General features: G+C 37.2%; 1 protein-coding gene across 3 annotated transcripts in view; it reads left to right on the top strand.

Moving 5' to 3' along the window:
* hipk2 (homeodomain interacting protein kinase 2) overlaps positions 1-16,425 on the top strand; it is an 82,988-nt gene that overhangs the window by 49,485 nt on the left and 17,078 nt on the right. For all 3 annotated transcript variants that reach the window (XM_026230733.1, XM_026230731.1, XM_026230732.1), the window contains exons 3-5: positions 11,425-11,548; positions 15,169-15,288; positions 16,012-16,098. In XM_026230733.1, coding sequence (XP_026086518.1) covers positions 11,425-11,548; positions 15,169-15,288; positions 16,012-16,098 — 331 coding nt within the window. The remainder of the gene's footprint in view (positions 1-11,424; positions 11,549-15,168; positions 15,289-16,011; positions 16,099-16,425) is intronic.

The raw sequence follows: 16,425 nt of genomic DNA, 5'->3' as shown, positions 1-16,425 counted from the left end.
TTCATTGTTCTCTCCATCCATCTCTCTCTCTCTCTCTCAGTTCTCCTCGAATCTGGGGTCAGATGTGCAGCCTTGCACTGTACTGTATGTTGCAACAAAGCGCTCCAGAATCTCTGGGGATAGTTCAGAGCACGGCTCATTGTTATTAAGTTTGTCTTGCTTTGTCATATCTCTCAAGAATTGTGTGTGTGTGTGTGTGTGTTTGGGGTGTTGTCTTGACCTGGCTAGACTCATTTGGTGTGTTTAGATAAGACGTCACCCTTGTTCCTGGAACAGCTGGAAATATCACGAATCATCTTTTGACTTATCATCTCTGACCCTATCCTGTCATCTGATTGGCTATGATCAGTGTGTATGCTTATATGAGAGTGAACAGATGCTAAGAGCTGGATCCTTTGCATTGGGGTATCTTTTTCCCTTTTTTTTTTGTTTTACTTTCACACTGGATTTTGTTGTATCATTAAAAATGAATAACTTATTTTACGGTCGCTGCAAATAAGGTAGCTGCAACACTTGCAATTTAATATATTCTTTTTGAAGACATTTAACATTTTTTAGACCTGCATGTCATGCCATGTCAATCAAATTTGGCTGCAGAATGGATTGTGTACATGTCTATATACTTTACATTAAAATGATTCCATTGGCTTCAGTGTGTGCACAAAATATGCATTACAGAGTAGTATTTTTTTAAAAACTTTTTTCCAATTTTTTCCTTATTTAAATATTTGTTTAAAATATTATAAAATATTTTAATATTGTGTATGATATTTTTTAGATTGTTTTATTTGTATTTGTTTACTCATTTTATTTTGTATTATTGTATAATTATTTTACTTTATTTCTATTTATTTATTTACAATAAGTTTGATATTTAATTTCATCAAAAGCAGAATATCTAATATTTTGTTTTTCATTTGTTTGTTTACTATTTTTATATTTTTTTATAATTGTATTGATATTTTATTATTTTTATTTAAGTTATACTGATTTCCACCGAAATTAGAACATTTTATATATTCATATTATTTTTATTTTGTTGTGATTTTATAGTTATATTAATTTATTTTTTTAACTAATTTTTTTTTCCGTTTTACAGTAAAAGTTATATTTTCTTTAATTTTACCAAAAACATTTTTTATTTATTTATTCTTTCTTTTACCGCACAATAGTAATATTACAACAGTCATACTTTGGAACAGTTTGTGAACCTTTTAATGACCTGCAGATAAAATTTAAATGGGAATTAATACCCCTTGTTTTCATGAAACCCTGACTAAATAAACACCTGAAATATAGCAAAGTAGTTGTTCGACGATGTGCCAGATCACTAGTGAAGTAAACCACAGAGAATGTTCGCTTCCAAAATGCTAGTTGATCCGACACCCTCGTGTTTATTCGTTTATTTTAATAAACCGTGTTCTTTGTCCAGTGCATTTTAAAGAGAGAGGTTACACTCCGCTGTAGACACAGCTGGTGCAGCAGTAGCTTTTAACACACGCCAGCTGACTTCCACGGAAGCGTCTACCTCGCGCTGTCGCCCTGGAGAGGCCGCACTCCGCGAGCCTTTGTTATTGCACGTTTTGTCCGCGAGACGTTTATTTCCCCGAGGCCGTGGAGGTGTATCCGTACAGAGTTGACACCTGGTTTGTTCTCTCCACAAATCTCTAAATTAGAGCTGTCACATGCCTGTCTGTATCACGTCATAGCTATGAGACTGTCTACGCAGGGCCCTTGTTAAGAATGATAGGCGATTTGTCACAGTTTTAATGCCTTTTCTTTATAGTCTCCATTCCCAGAGCGGGTTGGCATGTCTGGTTTGTCATTACTTGCTCAAGGACGGTTGATGCCGTTATCAGTGCCATTAGAGTGATATCGGCTGCTTTATACTGTCGTTTTTCTTCAATGTTTACCTGATAAACGAATCTTTCCAGGTGTTTAGTGCCCTGCAGTGTGAGAGCAAAGGCCAGTCACGTTACATGACTGCCTGACACACACACACACACACACACACACACACACACACAGCAGGAGAGGGTGTGTCTGAACTGTGAGAGTCAGACAGTGTCCTAATCATAAATCACAGCCAATCAGAAAAATCTGTACAGATGACTTTCACATCTGTGGGCGTGGCTAATTATAATTCAAATTAACACTCATGAATTGAAAAGGAGTATTCGCTAAGCCCTAAAATGTTTCTGACCTAATTTAGTAAGGGTTGCTGCCAATTTTCTCGGAGCATTTGCTCTTTGCTTATGTAAGTACAGAATGTTTTAATGGTTTAAAATTATATAAAATTATGGTTAAACATTAAACTGTGTCTGCCCTCATCCCAAATGAACATGTATACTAAAAGCATGATCACCTATTTTACTTTAAGGTAAATTATTGTTAATTTAACAATTATTTTTACACCGTATCAAGTCATTGAAATTTTTAACCAAAGTGTTTAAAGCATGATAAAAATGTATTAGAAAATTTAAAAGCTCACTTACAGAAATTTAAACTTGAATTCATAGTTGAAGTTTGCATTCACATTACCGCATATTTAAAAAAGAAACACACACACACACACACACACACACACACACATCGGGTCTTTTGTATGTTATGTTCATCAAATAATTCAGAAAAAAATGTTGCATGTTTTTCACTGAAATATTAAGCAGCAAAAACAGCATTATTAATAATTAAGCACTGATAATAATTGAGCAACAAATCTGCATATAAAAAAGAATGAATTCTCAATTATTGTGACACTGAAGATTGGAGTGATGGCTGCTGAAAATGTAAAATATATTAAAATGCATTAGCTTTAAAATAAATAATATCTAAAAATGCTTTGCAATGTCAAAATTAAATAATTCCAACCCACATAGGAATAATGTCCAATACACATTCCCTTTTACTGAAAATCTCCAGTTCTGAGTCAGCAGCAGTAAGGGAATTAATGGTCAATTCCTGAATTCAGATTTTTTCACACCTAAAAATTGTCATGTGTTAGCCAGACATCATCTTTGCTGTACACACTTCACGTTGTGTATGGTTTTTATTGTCTGTTTGCATGTACATGTGAGGTGGCCTGATGCATCTTGGCTTTATCCCCAAAGAGACAGATGTGCAAATGCATTATGTGTGTACACATTCTCTCTCTCTCTCTCTCTCTCTCTCTCTCTCTCTCTCTCTCTCTCTCTCTCTCTCTCTCTCTCTGTGCATAATCATGATAATGCATCTGAAGCTCACAGTATCTGATCCTAGAACTGTGCTTACTGTCTATTGCTGTCCATTATTAAACAGTTAAACACTCTTCTCCAGGTCTACATTCAGCTTGACTATTTATTTTTATCTTGCTGTTAGTGTGAAGCATTAAATAAGGTTATCACAATCATTTGTTATGGATTTGTAGGCAAGGCAAAATCACTAATTGTTTTTCATATTTAGAAAACGCTTGAGAAATGTGTTACTATAAATATTACAATTAGTGATATTGACAATAAAAAAAGCTATTCTGTTTCTGTGTAGAACAGCATAGCAACAACATGGGAACCACCCAGAACAATCTAGTGACAAAAAAACACTTTAAACACCTTGTCAAGTCCACAACTCACCAGCTGTGTGTGTTCTAACATCTGGTGTTCCGTTGAACAATTGCACCCCCGCCAGAAGAGGACAAAGGCTGATTCCACCCCCTCCTTTAATTGAGGTTAGATGATGAAACGAAAAGGAGTCATTTAGTTCTGTGTATTGAGGAATGAAACAATAGGGTTTTGTTCGAGAGAGGTGATCAGACTCGACTGCAGGTCACGGTGGTCTGTATGGGGTGAAGTTAATCACCTGTCTGACAGAACGTTAATGAAGAGATCCCCCTCTGTTCTTTTCAGCCTGTGAGAAAGACACAAGGTCAGAGGTGCTATTCACAGATAGTGTTGGATTTACACATCAGACATGTTTGACTGATGAACAAATCATTCTTTTGAACTGCTTCTCTACAATGATTTCGGTCAGAAAATGTGACTTCTATATTCTATAGACATGTTTTATATTAAAGAACCACAAAAGAAGCCCATTCAGCTACAATTTTCTGTGTATATATATATATATATATATTGTATACACACACACACACACACGCACACAAATATATATATATGCCCCTTATTATAACCAAGAATACATTTATTTGATCAGAAAACCAATACAATAAATTGATAGTGGCAGTGAAGATATTTGTTACAAAATGTTTCTATATCATCAAATTGCCGCTCTTTTGAACTTTCTATAATAATTGATAATAACTGGACCCCAAAGTCATCACATTAAAATGATTTCTGAAGGATCATGGGACGCAACTGGAGTACAAAATTCAGCTTTGCCGTCACATAAAGTTATTTTAAATTGCAATAATATTATTTTTTTGAATTATTTGGAGTGAAATAGAATATTCAGCTGTGGGCGGGTCTTAATTGTGCTCAGCAGGATTTGATTGGATCGTGAAAAGTGGGCTCTACATACCAGAACAGTAACAGATGGCTTGAGGAGATTGGATTATGAAGACAAATATTTTTGCTAAGAAATAGCATGCACTGATGATTTGTGCACAGTAAGAATGTGTATATAGAAAGTAAACAATGTCATATTTTATGTATTTATGTTTTTTACTCAAAAACAAAATGAATGCATTAGAATCGCTGAAATGAATCAGATAAGTCCCAATGCTAGTGTTTATAGCATGGGTGCTTTGAACCTTGCATTCTGGCCCTTTTTACGCATTTTCCCGGCTTATGACAGAAAGATCTTCTATTCCATTTATATTATTAATTACAATGCCTCTTATCACCTCCATGTGTGTGAAGTGGAGAGAGATAGCGTGAGATATTGTGTTTGTGTGAAGGCAGAAGAATGCAGCATGGCTAATTGAGTTTGGCCGTTTGCGGTGTAATGTATCTCCAGGCAGATTAAGTGCTCAGTCCTGAGGAGCACAATAAATGCAAACACACACAGCCCCATCTCTCTCTCTCTTTCATTCCCCGCTGCTCCCTGTCTGTCAGTCAGACTCTTCCGCTCTCTGTCTTTGTGAAGAGCAGAATTTTCTATCTGACATAGAGGATCAGGAAGAAATGACTCTGATTTGGCCAGAGCTTTTAGTGTAAATATTTCAGAGCTGTACTGGATGACACCTTTCTTGAATCCCAACACACAAAAATACTCTGTTTTCCAAATTGCATGCAATGCTCTAAAAGTATGTTCTTCACTAGTAATGGTAAAGTTCATATTTTTCACTGCATAGCTGGGACTAATGCTTTATTGAAGTCATTGCAGAATTATATAAGAGTTAAAATCACATTTTCAAAAGTTTATGTTGAAGTTGTTTTTTTTTTTTTTTTTTTTTAAGAAGTCTTTCATGTTAACAAGGTAAGAAAATATAGAGTAAAACAGCAATATAGTTTTCAGGATAAAAAAAAAAAAAATGTAAGTACAATGTAAATGTACGTGCAACTTTTTTCTCTCACGGTCCTGGTAAGGTATTGTGGCTAAAATTCGCCCAGTTAGTATGTAAAAATATGGTATATGCTATTTTCAACAATTGTATGATTTGAGATGCAGCAGTCCTAATTTCTGCACACTGTAGGATGGATAATATGTTAATTTTGGATTCCGACACAGTCACAGGACATCACCCGCCACCTGTTCTCGTGAGGCAGAACTTGGCCACACAATATCTGTCCTGCACTATCTGATTAGACGTGTGGAGGTGTGACTGCTGGACTGTAGAGGAGGTGGAAGACAGATGGAGGTGTGATGGAGGGGGGTAGCACATTACTGATTTATCTGCTCGGTGTAGGTGAGCGTCTCTCCTTCTCTTTGTCTCAGAAGCAGAAAAAGAAAGCTCAGCCTTGTGTTTCCCAGAGGCAGTGGGCTGAGACGGAGGCTGTGGGGGAGAGTGTGGTGTGTGTGTGTGTGTGTGGGCTCAGAACTGCAGCCACGGGCAGAAACACCTTTCAGATGCCTCCATGTGTTCTGCTGCTCTGTGATAGGACTCTGTTTTAGTGCAGCAAGGGGTTTGTGCTAGTGATAGACAGATATGTATCAGCCTGGCGCATTAACTGGCCTGTTTGGCCATTTTTGGCTGATATAGTCTCACTGTTTGGCTGATTTTCACAAGTAGCCATGCCAAGGTATTTTTTTTTGTCTTTTTTCTTTTCTTTTTCTTTTTTTGTTAAAATCTGCAGACGGCCTTGTGAATGGATAAAGAAAAAAAAATGTTTTAGAATTTTTGGGGAGCTTTTTTTGAGTTTTTAATGGTTGATTAGGATATCTAAGACAGGCTGGCCAATTATCAGTATAGTTATTGGCCAATAAAATGGCTTATTTATTATTATTACTACATTGAGATACATAATGTGGTTGATATGGACTTTACAAAGATAATCCTGATTAATCATGGAAAAATCTAGTGTTTCTTTGATCAAAAATACAGTAAAAACAATGATATTGTGAAATACCATTAAAATTTCTAATGGCTTTTCAAAAAATTTATTTATTTACATTAAAGCAGAATTTTCAGTTACCATTACTCCATTCTTCAGTGTCATCTGATTCTTCAGAAATCATTCTAATACACAGATTCAGTGCTCAATAAATATTTCTTTCTATTGACATTTTTGTTTTGTATTGTTTGATAGTTTAAAAGAAAGGTAACGCTATAAATGCCATTACGTTCTCTTTTGATCAACTGAATGTATACAATTATTTATGAATATATATTTGGATATATATTTGGATATATATATATATATATAGCATGTCGTATTTGTGTCACTATGACGCTATTTTTGAAGTTCAATCCATGTCGCTATTGTATGATGCACTTTGTTCCAAACAACGCACACAGACATAAACAAACAAACACAGAATAATTTATTCTGCGGATAAAATGACTGTTTGAATCTCGGGTGTGTGTCTGAGAAAGTTGTGGGTAGAGAGTTCCACTTGTTGCGCATTTCACTTGGGGCCCGACTGCAAATGTGAGAGCATCCGTCAGGACACTCATTCTGTGGACCTTTTCCTCGAGCAGAAAGCTTTCGACGTGACCCACATGCTTACACAAGCTTCTTAAAAGAGCGCTGGAGTGAGAGAGAGAGAATGGCAATGAGACAGTGGGCAGAAGAGGAGAGTGAAAGAGTTGAGGGCTCAAGGCTGATGCAGCACCCTGTGGACTCTTAGAGAGGGGAGAGAGGGGAGAGAGGGGCTGGGGTCACTCAGGTGGGACGCAACTCTCTCATTTCCCCTCTCTCGATTTCAGTTTTCAATTTCAAAATGCTTTTTGGCATGATTGTTTTACACACAGTATTTCACACAGAATCAATAAAAGAAGCAAGAACTATTAGAGTTAATATTTAATATAAAAAATTATTCAATCAAATTATAAAATAAAATATATAATTTGAGTTTCCTATACATTTGAATCTAATAAATAATACTTTAATTATATATTCATAAATAATATATATATATATTCATAAATAATTGTATACACAAAATACATTATTTTAATACATTAAGTTTTTATAGAAAATTGATAAAAACAATTTTTGGCTCATTATGGGAATTTTTAAGTTTTGTTAAATATTTTTTCTATTTGGATATTTTTTGTTTAGTAGTATTATCTTATAGCAATATAGCATAAAAGTTTCAAATTCAAACAAGTCCTTATTTTGCTGTGTCATGCAAGACAAGAGTGAGCTCTCACTAATGTGATTATACCAACGAAATGTACAGAGAGAGTCATCATTTCGCCTTTTCTCCCCCTCACTCCCTGATTCTCCACTTTCTGTCTTGGGAATGCTAATGATGGAAGTAAAAGGAGAGTGACAGCGTTGTCAGCGATTTCCTCTGCATTTTAAAGCGAGCGGGAGAGGGTGAGGTTCACAGGGCCTTGAAATGAAAGAGCACTCCCACAAAACGAGCACAATAAAAGGGAGGACTGTTTTCAAGGTTGTGAAATGACCCCACACTCCACCTCCATGAGGATGAACTATAAACCTCTTGCTTCCCTCATTCTCTTGTTCTCACACTCCTGGACTGTTTGTTTTGTCTCTGTCATTTACCTCTCTCTCTCTCTCTCTCTCTCTCTCTCTCTCTCTCTTTGTCCGTGCCTCTCTTTCGGTCACTCCAACTCTTATTTTCATTCTTTCGCACTCACGCTCCATCTCTCTTTGCTTCGCCGCCAGTCGCAGGTGTGCGGTAGATGTCTGAATGCCCCCCTCGGTGAGCCCGCCTCACACAATGTTTATTAAAATGGCACGCCGGAAACTTTGTAGCTTCCTCTGCTTTCTCCTTCAAAATTATTATTGTTGCTGAAAATCATTTTCTTCATTGCCCCTTATTTATCGTTTTTTATGACCATATTAGTATTGATTATCGTGCTCCCAGCATCATTTAAAATGCTTTGTTCCAAGTGTGAATTATCTGATACCTGACTGTGTCTTAGACTATATGTTTTATATAATGACTACTAATTTACCACTGTCCCATGTTTGTCTACATAGCTGTTATGGTTTCATGACTTGCATATCAGTCTATGGTCTCTTTCTTCTCACATATTTATTTAATTATTTTACATTTTATTTGAAAATACATTCCTATTTTATTTTATTGTTTTACTGTATATATTTAAGCAATATAATGGCACTGCCTTGGTGCATCTAAAAAATCATGGTAATTTTTTTTAAAACCATGTCATGTTTTAAACTACACTACATTTCACTACACATTATGTTTTGATGTTTGATTTCCTTTATATATATATATATATATATATATATATATATATATATATATATATATATATATATATATAATTTATTTATCTATTTATTTATTTATTAAATTATATTTTTTATTGCATATTAATAAAATACAAAATACTATAATGGCAGAATGAGACAGGGCATCTGTGTCTGTTGTTATGAGTGGTGGTCCGTGTTGAAGGTCAGCTGTGATCGATGCTTTTTGACGTGCCCACACAGAATGATGTCAGAGCCTCAAATAGCAATTGAGTGAGCATGTGCATGCATATGTGCAATGACTGAGGACTTCAGAAGGAGTACGATTCTTCCATTTGGAACCAAAAAGCATTCTTTCACTGTGTGTGATGACCTTTGCCTGACCTCATATCCACAAAACCATTTGCCCCAGAGCAACCTGGTGATTATTTGCACACTGCAGTGGTTCCGATGGGTGTGAAGATCTTCTGAAAGCAGTACATGTTGCTCCTGTGCTCATCTGTACTATGCTGAATGGCATTGTGTACAAGAAAAGACTCCCACAGCATGGGTGCATCAGGCTTGCCATGCAAATATCAACACCAGGAACGGATGTTTGCACTTTTGTGCATAATGTCACCCATGCATACATGCAAGCTGCGCAATGACATGCATGCAAACACAAACACACCTGCAGGGTCACAGCCTGACAGGTTTTAGGTATGCAAAATGAACCACAAATGAGCTCAAACACTCTCTGTATCACATCTGCATGAATGGGAGCTCGTTTCCGTGTGTGTGGATCTGGAACAGGGCTGTGAATTTCTCACCACAGATTTTTGCATTATGAGCAGACGTTTTATACGTGAGAGAATGAGGATGATATTTAGTGCCGCGTGTGTTTGTGTTTATCACACCCGCCGAAAGTCCTGCATCAGCAGCTGCTGGTCTGTTTTGCATATGGCATTGGAAGAAGGGAGAGAAAAGATTGAAGTGGGATATGCATTTGCATACGTGGCGGCCGTAATGCATCCTCAGTGTCACAGAGCTTCTTTGGGCTGGTAGCGCTGTGGGTTATTTGAATGATATCGGGCAGGCAGACCAGCAGGCACAAGGCTTTATGCAATGACATCACTTCAGAAGGGTGATGCCATGCGCTATACACCTTGCACAAAAGCCAATGGGAGATCTAACTGCCAAACTGCGTCTTTTCCTGCCCTTGGGGTGCCTGTCTGAAGTATTTTGTCTCTGTTTTGTTCCAGATGTTTCTTCTTCATTTCCTAAGGGAAAATAGAAATGGAAACAAATGAGATGTCAAATTGTTGGCGAAATATGAAAATAGAGGACTAAAATGAATGTGGAATTGGTAATTTAATGAGAAAAATTCATATTGAAATCTTAGGGATGGATGACATTATTATTATTTTTAAATATTGGATATTCATTTTGACATTTGATTAATTGTGTGCATACTCATTTCCTCTATTTTTGCTTTTAGATTTTCTATGCCGACATCTAACTCAAGTTGATCTCTACAAACACTAATTATTTAATAACATGGTCCAGCTACGAAATTTTTCGTACTGTACATTATAGTGTGTGATGCTTAAATAAACTTGTATGTGATTCAAAAAAGTGGTTTATTTTTTTGTTATGTGCTTTTGGCCCTTTTACTAGTTTTTTTTTTTTTTATTGTCTATAAATACTTGCTTTAATTTTGGTTAATGATAACAACACTAGATACAGGCTGTTCTTAGAATGTCCAATGCTGTCTTTATAAATAATATGACTGTGTTCTACTGACACTCCTAAATCTGAGGCGTCAGTTTATTATCTCTCTCTCTCTCTCTCTCACTCTCTCTCTCTCTCTCTCACTCTCACTCACTCACTCTCTCACTCACTCCCTCACTCTCTTTGTCTATTATCTCTCTCTCTCACTCACTCACTCACTTTCTCTCTCTCTCTCTCTCTCTCTCTCTCTCTCTCTCTTTCTCTCTCTCTCTCAGTGCGCTGCATTTTTTCCACCTTTAAGGCTTGCTGAAACGTCTCTCCATTCCCAATATCAGTCTCTCTGTTTTTCCACACATGTCCTGCTCTTTTTTTTCCCATCCATATGGCATTTATTTGTCTTCAATCCCTCTAACCAAAAGAGTGTCCCTCCGTCTACCCTCAGAATGGTGATTCACATGCAGCACGCAGAGTAATGCCGTGTCACGCACCGTCTCTCTCCTCCCTGCTCACCCGCTGTGTCCGTGGCAACAAAATGCGTTCAGTGTTTGTCTTTATTACTTCAGCTCAGTCAACTTAAATGGGTACAATGAGGTCTTACGGCTGCAATGTAACGAATGCCAGCTTTGGGCTGAATGGAAGAGGTTGCACATTAACTGGTTTTGGGCCAGAACATCTCTGTTTCCTTTTGGCCCTCTGTGGTGAAGGGCAATGCAAATGCTCCATAACTGTGCACTTAACCAGACTTTTGTAAATTGGAGTAATTGACATAATTTACTATTTTAAGAAATTGGGATAATGTAGTGTATGTAGTGGAATAATGTATACTGTAGACAACTGGTCCCTATATCGAAGTAAATCTTTTAAAACTGTATTTGTTCTGCTGTAACTCTATTTTTAACGTTCATCCTCTGGTTTTGTGTTTCTGCAGAGCTCCAGAGATCATCTTGGGTCTGCCGTTCTGTGAGGCCATAGACATGTGGTCCCTGGGTTGTGTCATTGCTGAGCTGTTTCTGGGCTGGCCGCTCTACCCCGGAGCATCTGAGTATGACCAGGTAAGACCTGTTTAATTCTTAAATGGATTATAATGGAAACAGAATAGAGCTGGAGATGAAGTCATCCAAGGTTTCATACATGCGCTGATATTAGGTTTCCACCGTTAGTGCATTTGAGGGTATTTGTTGTACTCTACCATGGCTGTTCCCAAGCGGCTGTTACCAAGGATGGATTAGGACACCTGGGGAACCAGGCTCTGTGGAGACCCTCCCTTAATGCCCTGCACACCATAAGAATAGCATGAAAAACAAGATATATATCTTGTTACTGTATATACATGCAAACTCTTGGGGTCAGTAAGGTTTTATTATTTTATTTATTTTGTATTTTCTAAAGAAATGTATCCGTTAAATTGATTAAAAGTGACGGTGAAGAAATTGATGTTACAAAAGATTTCTATTTCAAATAAATGCTGTTCTTTGGAACATTATATTCATCAAAGAATCATGAAAGAAAAAAAATATATATATACATATACAGGTATTGCAGTTTGTGAAGCTGCATAACTGTTTTCAACATTGATATTATTGCCTCTTAAGTTCCAAATAAACCAGGTTCATGTGACACTGAAGACTGAAGTAATGGCTGCTGATAATTCAGCTTTGCCAACACAGCAATAAATTACATATAAAGAAATATTAAATTGGATTGTAATTAATTGTAATATTTCACAATATTACTGTTTTTTCCCGTGGTCAATTCCAGCCTTAGTGACCATAAGAGACTTAAGTAAAAAAAAATCTTAATGACCCCAAACTACCTGCAAATCTGAAAAGATATATATATATATATATATATATATATATATATATATATAAAAGGTGTACGAGCTGGGATTCAAACTTGGGACGCCCATAGCACAATGGCACTATATTGTCATTGTGCTGAACACAAAGGCTGTCAGTGCCGACTGTAGAGCATAATCTCAACTTTTTCAAATAGCTGATAAAAATCTAACTCATGTAGGCTTTAAAGGGATAGTTCACCCAAAAATGAAAATTATGTCATTAATAACTCACCCTCATGTCGTTCCAAACCCGTGAGACCTCCTTCAGAACACAGTTTAAGATATTTTAGATTTAGTCCGAGAGCTCTCAGTCCCTCCATTGAAACTGTGTGTACAGTATACTGTCCATGTCCAGAAAGGTAAGAAAAACATCATCAAAGTAGTCCATGTGACATCAAAGTATTATTAATGTGAAATCAAAGAGTTATCTATCCCTTTAAGTAATTGTATTTAGAGTTTCCTTTTTGGAAATTACATCTTGCATTGCAGATATAAGATATTAAGCAGCAGTTGTGAGAAATATTCACAAGTCACATTTTCACTATGCACACTTTATATTTAACACATTTCAACAGTGACAGCACTGTCCACTTACTGTCACTGGTACACATTCATTCACTATTTAATTTAAATTGTTGCATTTCAATGACTTGTTTTCGAGTGTCAGACCCCTGGCATTCAGGGGCCCATTGACCCATGCCATAATCCATCCTTTGCTGTTTCCATTTTGTAATTCACTGGTCAGTAATGATACAAGAATGACATTTCCTGAATGATATTCATTTAGTGAAATGAAGCAGTGGAGTCCTGCTTTCTGTGTGTGACATTGTGTGTATGTGTGGCCCTGCCGAGAGGGCTCCTTTCTCAGAAAATAGCGGTGAATCCCTGTTTGTGCTTAAGAGAGAGAAAACAATTCTGACTCTTGGCTGGGCCCCTGCTCTCTCAGCTCTCCTGGATCCTGAAGTGCTGTGTGTGTGTCGTCTCTCTGACTTTCATCTCTCTCTGGCCCCTCCATAGTTCTGGACACATGCCACAATCTTCCCAATTAGCCCAGATCCTGAGCTATACAGCGGGGCCTTCTCTTAAAAAAAAAGATTCTGGTTTCATGGAACAGCCCAGGGCCAATTTTCTAGCTCCAAGCAAACCAAACCCGTCTTTAACAAGCTCTTAAACACAGCAGAGAATTTTGCAGATTTGTTTCGCATCATTCCTGTGTACTACAGATTAATATAACCCTCGTTTGGTGCATGATGTCTTATGATTGGGAAGCAAGGACTCATGGCATTACACCTCGGCTGCCCCGTTTGCTTTTGATTTTCCCTTAGAAGCAGAACTTGAAGTTATTTGCAGTCTAAATTCTAATTACAGCAAGAATCCTCAATAAGTGAATTGAAAAAAACTGCTACTCTGTTTCACAAGACGGTAAATGAGCCAAACGCGGTCTCTTGAGCAGCTATGAGCTCAGTCTCAGGATACCAGATTGGCCATTTGGAAAAGGCCGTGGAAGAGATTATTATTATTATTATTATTGTGGATTTCTTCGGCTGCCAGGCTCTTGTATTAAGTCTTTCAGGTGTGTGAATGGCATTCTGTGTAATTGCAGCACCCGGACAGACCTGTAAAAAGAGGGTTTGGCAGGGGAAACCAGTCTCATGGTGACAGCATTCATCACAGATGCAGTTTACTCTGCTTCTAATGCTGGAATCTTTCAATTGTGTCATCAGCGTGGCAGCCAAGTGACCGATATGTTTTCAGGCAGACAAAATGTCATGAAGCTCACTGTTGCTTTTCCCAGAAGTCCGCTTACAGTATTGGTCAAGGTTTCTTGCTCCAAAAACAGAATCATTTCATTTTTCTTTACCATTTGCACCCTGATCTTTAGAATTAAACATGCCGTTTTTGCTACTGTACTTTAAGACTAGAAAAGACCTTGACAATTATTATTATTATTAACAAATATGTATTAAAACGAAATCTGATTATGAGCATTTTAAATAATATAATGTAATAAGTAATATAATTAATCTAATTACAGGTTCCTCATTTTTGGAATCTGATGACATAATCTAAATTGCATGTAATCAGTTAGTACCCAGCACTGATAACTGCATACTTTATTTAAGACTTTGATGTCAGGCTCCAACATTTCTGTTTTTATAAAACTGCTATCTGAAAATCTGGTCCACTTTTTACGTTGCATTAAATGTGTTCCTGTAGCTCAACTGGCAGAGCACTGCGATTCCCCGGGAACACATGATATGTAAAAATTGATAGCCTGAATGCATTGTGAGTCGCTTTGGATAAAAGCGTCTGCTAAATGCATAAATTTAATTTAATTATTTTTTAAATTATGTCGCCTTAAACTTGCATACTTTATATTGGATCCAGAAATCACTCTATGCTGTTTACATCCTCTGCTAGTTAAATGTCTTAACTATACAAATAAGCAGGTCAGAGATCTCCAAACTTTAACTTTTTTTGTTATTTATTAATTAATTTATTTTCAATGCATTTCTGTAAAATCAACATGAAATGCAATTTGCATTTTTTTTTAACTTCCATTTAAGTAGGATACTTGGCAAGAAAAAAGTCACTTCGACTTGATGTCTTTTAATACTATGACCTGTTTTTGTAGCTTAGTTTCATTAAATAGACTTTGCATTGTGACTGTATGCCACCATATAGTATATTAAAACTTTATTTATTAAACCAGCAAGAAAATCCTCTTTTCCTTCTCCCTTTAAGTGTACGGCATCAAATCAGTGAGTATCCAGCACTAAATGTGAGCTGTAAATGATAAATCTCCTATCGCCTGTGTTTGTCTTCCACCAGATCCGGTACATCTCTCAAACGCAGGGCTTGCCAGCAGAGTATCTGTTAAGCGCAGGGACGAAAACAACCAGGTTTTTCAACAGAGACCCTGACTCCACCTATCCTCTATGGAGACTGAAGGTAAACTCCCTCACCCTGTTTCTCTTTCTCACTTCCTTAATTAGTCTCACTTGGTTTGCATATAATAAGCAGCGACAATGTTTTCTCTCTCTCTCTCTCTCTCTCTCTCTCTGTCTCATTCCCTCACTCTCTAAACTAAGTTAAATTGATGCATCTACTACACCCTGTAAACACACCAAGAGGCTAATGGGAACTAAATGGGTTTTGTGTGAGAGGACTTGGCAACCAGTGCGACGTGGGATAAATCCCACTTAATGTCCCGATCTCTTTCTCTCTTTCATTCTTCTGTCCCTTTATGCTCTGTTTCGCTCCACATTCCTCCATCCTAACTGGGCCGGTGGCTGGTTGCCCATAGACTATATAGTTTCTCTCTAGATTAACTTTTGGTGAACTTTGCAAAGCTTCACATGGGGAAACGTTGATATTATTGAACCCCATTGCAACTCCAAGCCTGGCCCTCAATGCTTGGGTTTTGGATTGTAGAAATACTCAACCCAGTGTCAAGTACTTCCCAGAGATAAGGTTTTATCTTTCATAGTTCAGGTATCTTAATGGATTTTTCATTTATTTTCCGTTTAAGTGTAAACTTTATCTCAGATTTTCTCCTGAAATAATTTTGAAAGGGAAACAAACTGTTGACTTACAATTAACATGGACAAAGTGGAGGCCTTTTTGCAAGATGGATCAGGAGATTGCTGACAGTATTCCTGTTTGTGTTTGCAGACACCTGAAGACCATGAGGCAGAGACGGGGATCAAATCGAAAGAAGCTCGCAAGTACATCTTCAACTGCCTGGATGATATGGCACAGGTTAGGAGTATTGTAGCTTTGTTCGTACCAGAAAACACGCTTCAGCTTCAACAGGAGCAGAAATCTGGCTCATGGCTAATAATAACCTCCCTCACCCTCAAAAATGTTTTGTCTCTGTGTGGCAAGTTTCCAGTAATACTCATACCTCTGTTGCACAGAAAACGTTGATGTTATGTAACTTGGGACATGACTTAAAAGCACAATGGTGCATGGGAACTTCATTTCCCTTGGAGCTATTCAGTGATAAGACACATGACTTACCGTATGAACTTTGCTTTCTGCGAGTTAATGAAATCAGCACGCCTCATCACCGGCCGGTCGTCAGAT

This window comes from Carassius auratus, chromosome 43 (genome assembly GCF_003368295.1).
Source record: "Carassius auratus strain Wakin chromosome 43, ASM336829v1, whole genome shotgun sequence".
NCBI classification, from domain to species: Eukaryota; Metazoa; Chordata; class Actinopteri; order Cypriniformes; family Cyprinidae; genus Carassius; species Carassius auratus.
Note: the sequence above shows the minus strand (reverse complement) of the source record. Positions and strands in the feature narration are given on the sequence as shown.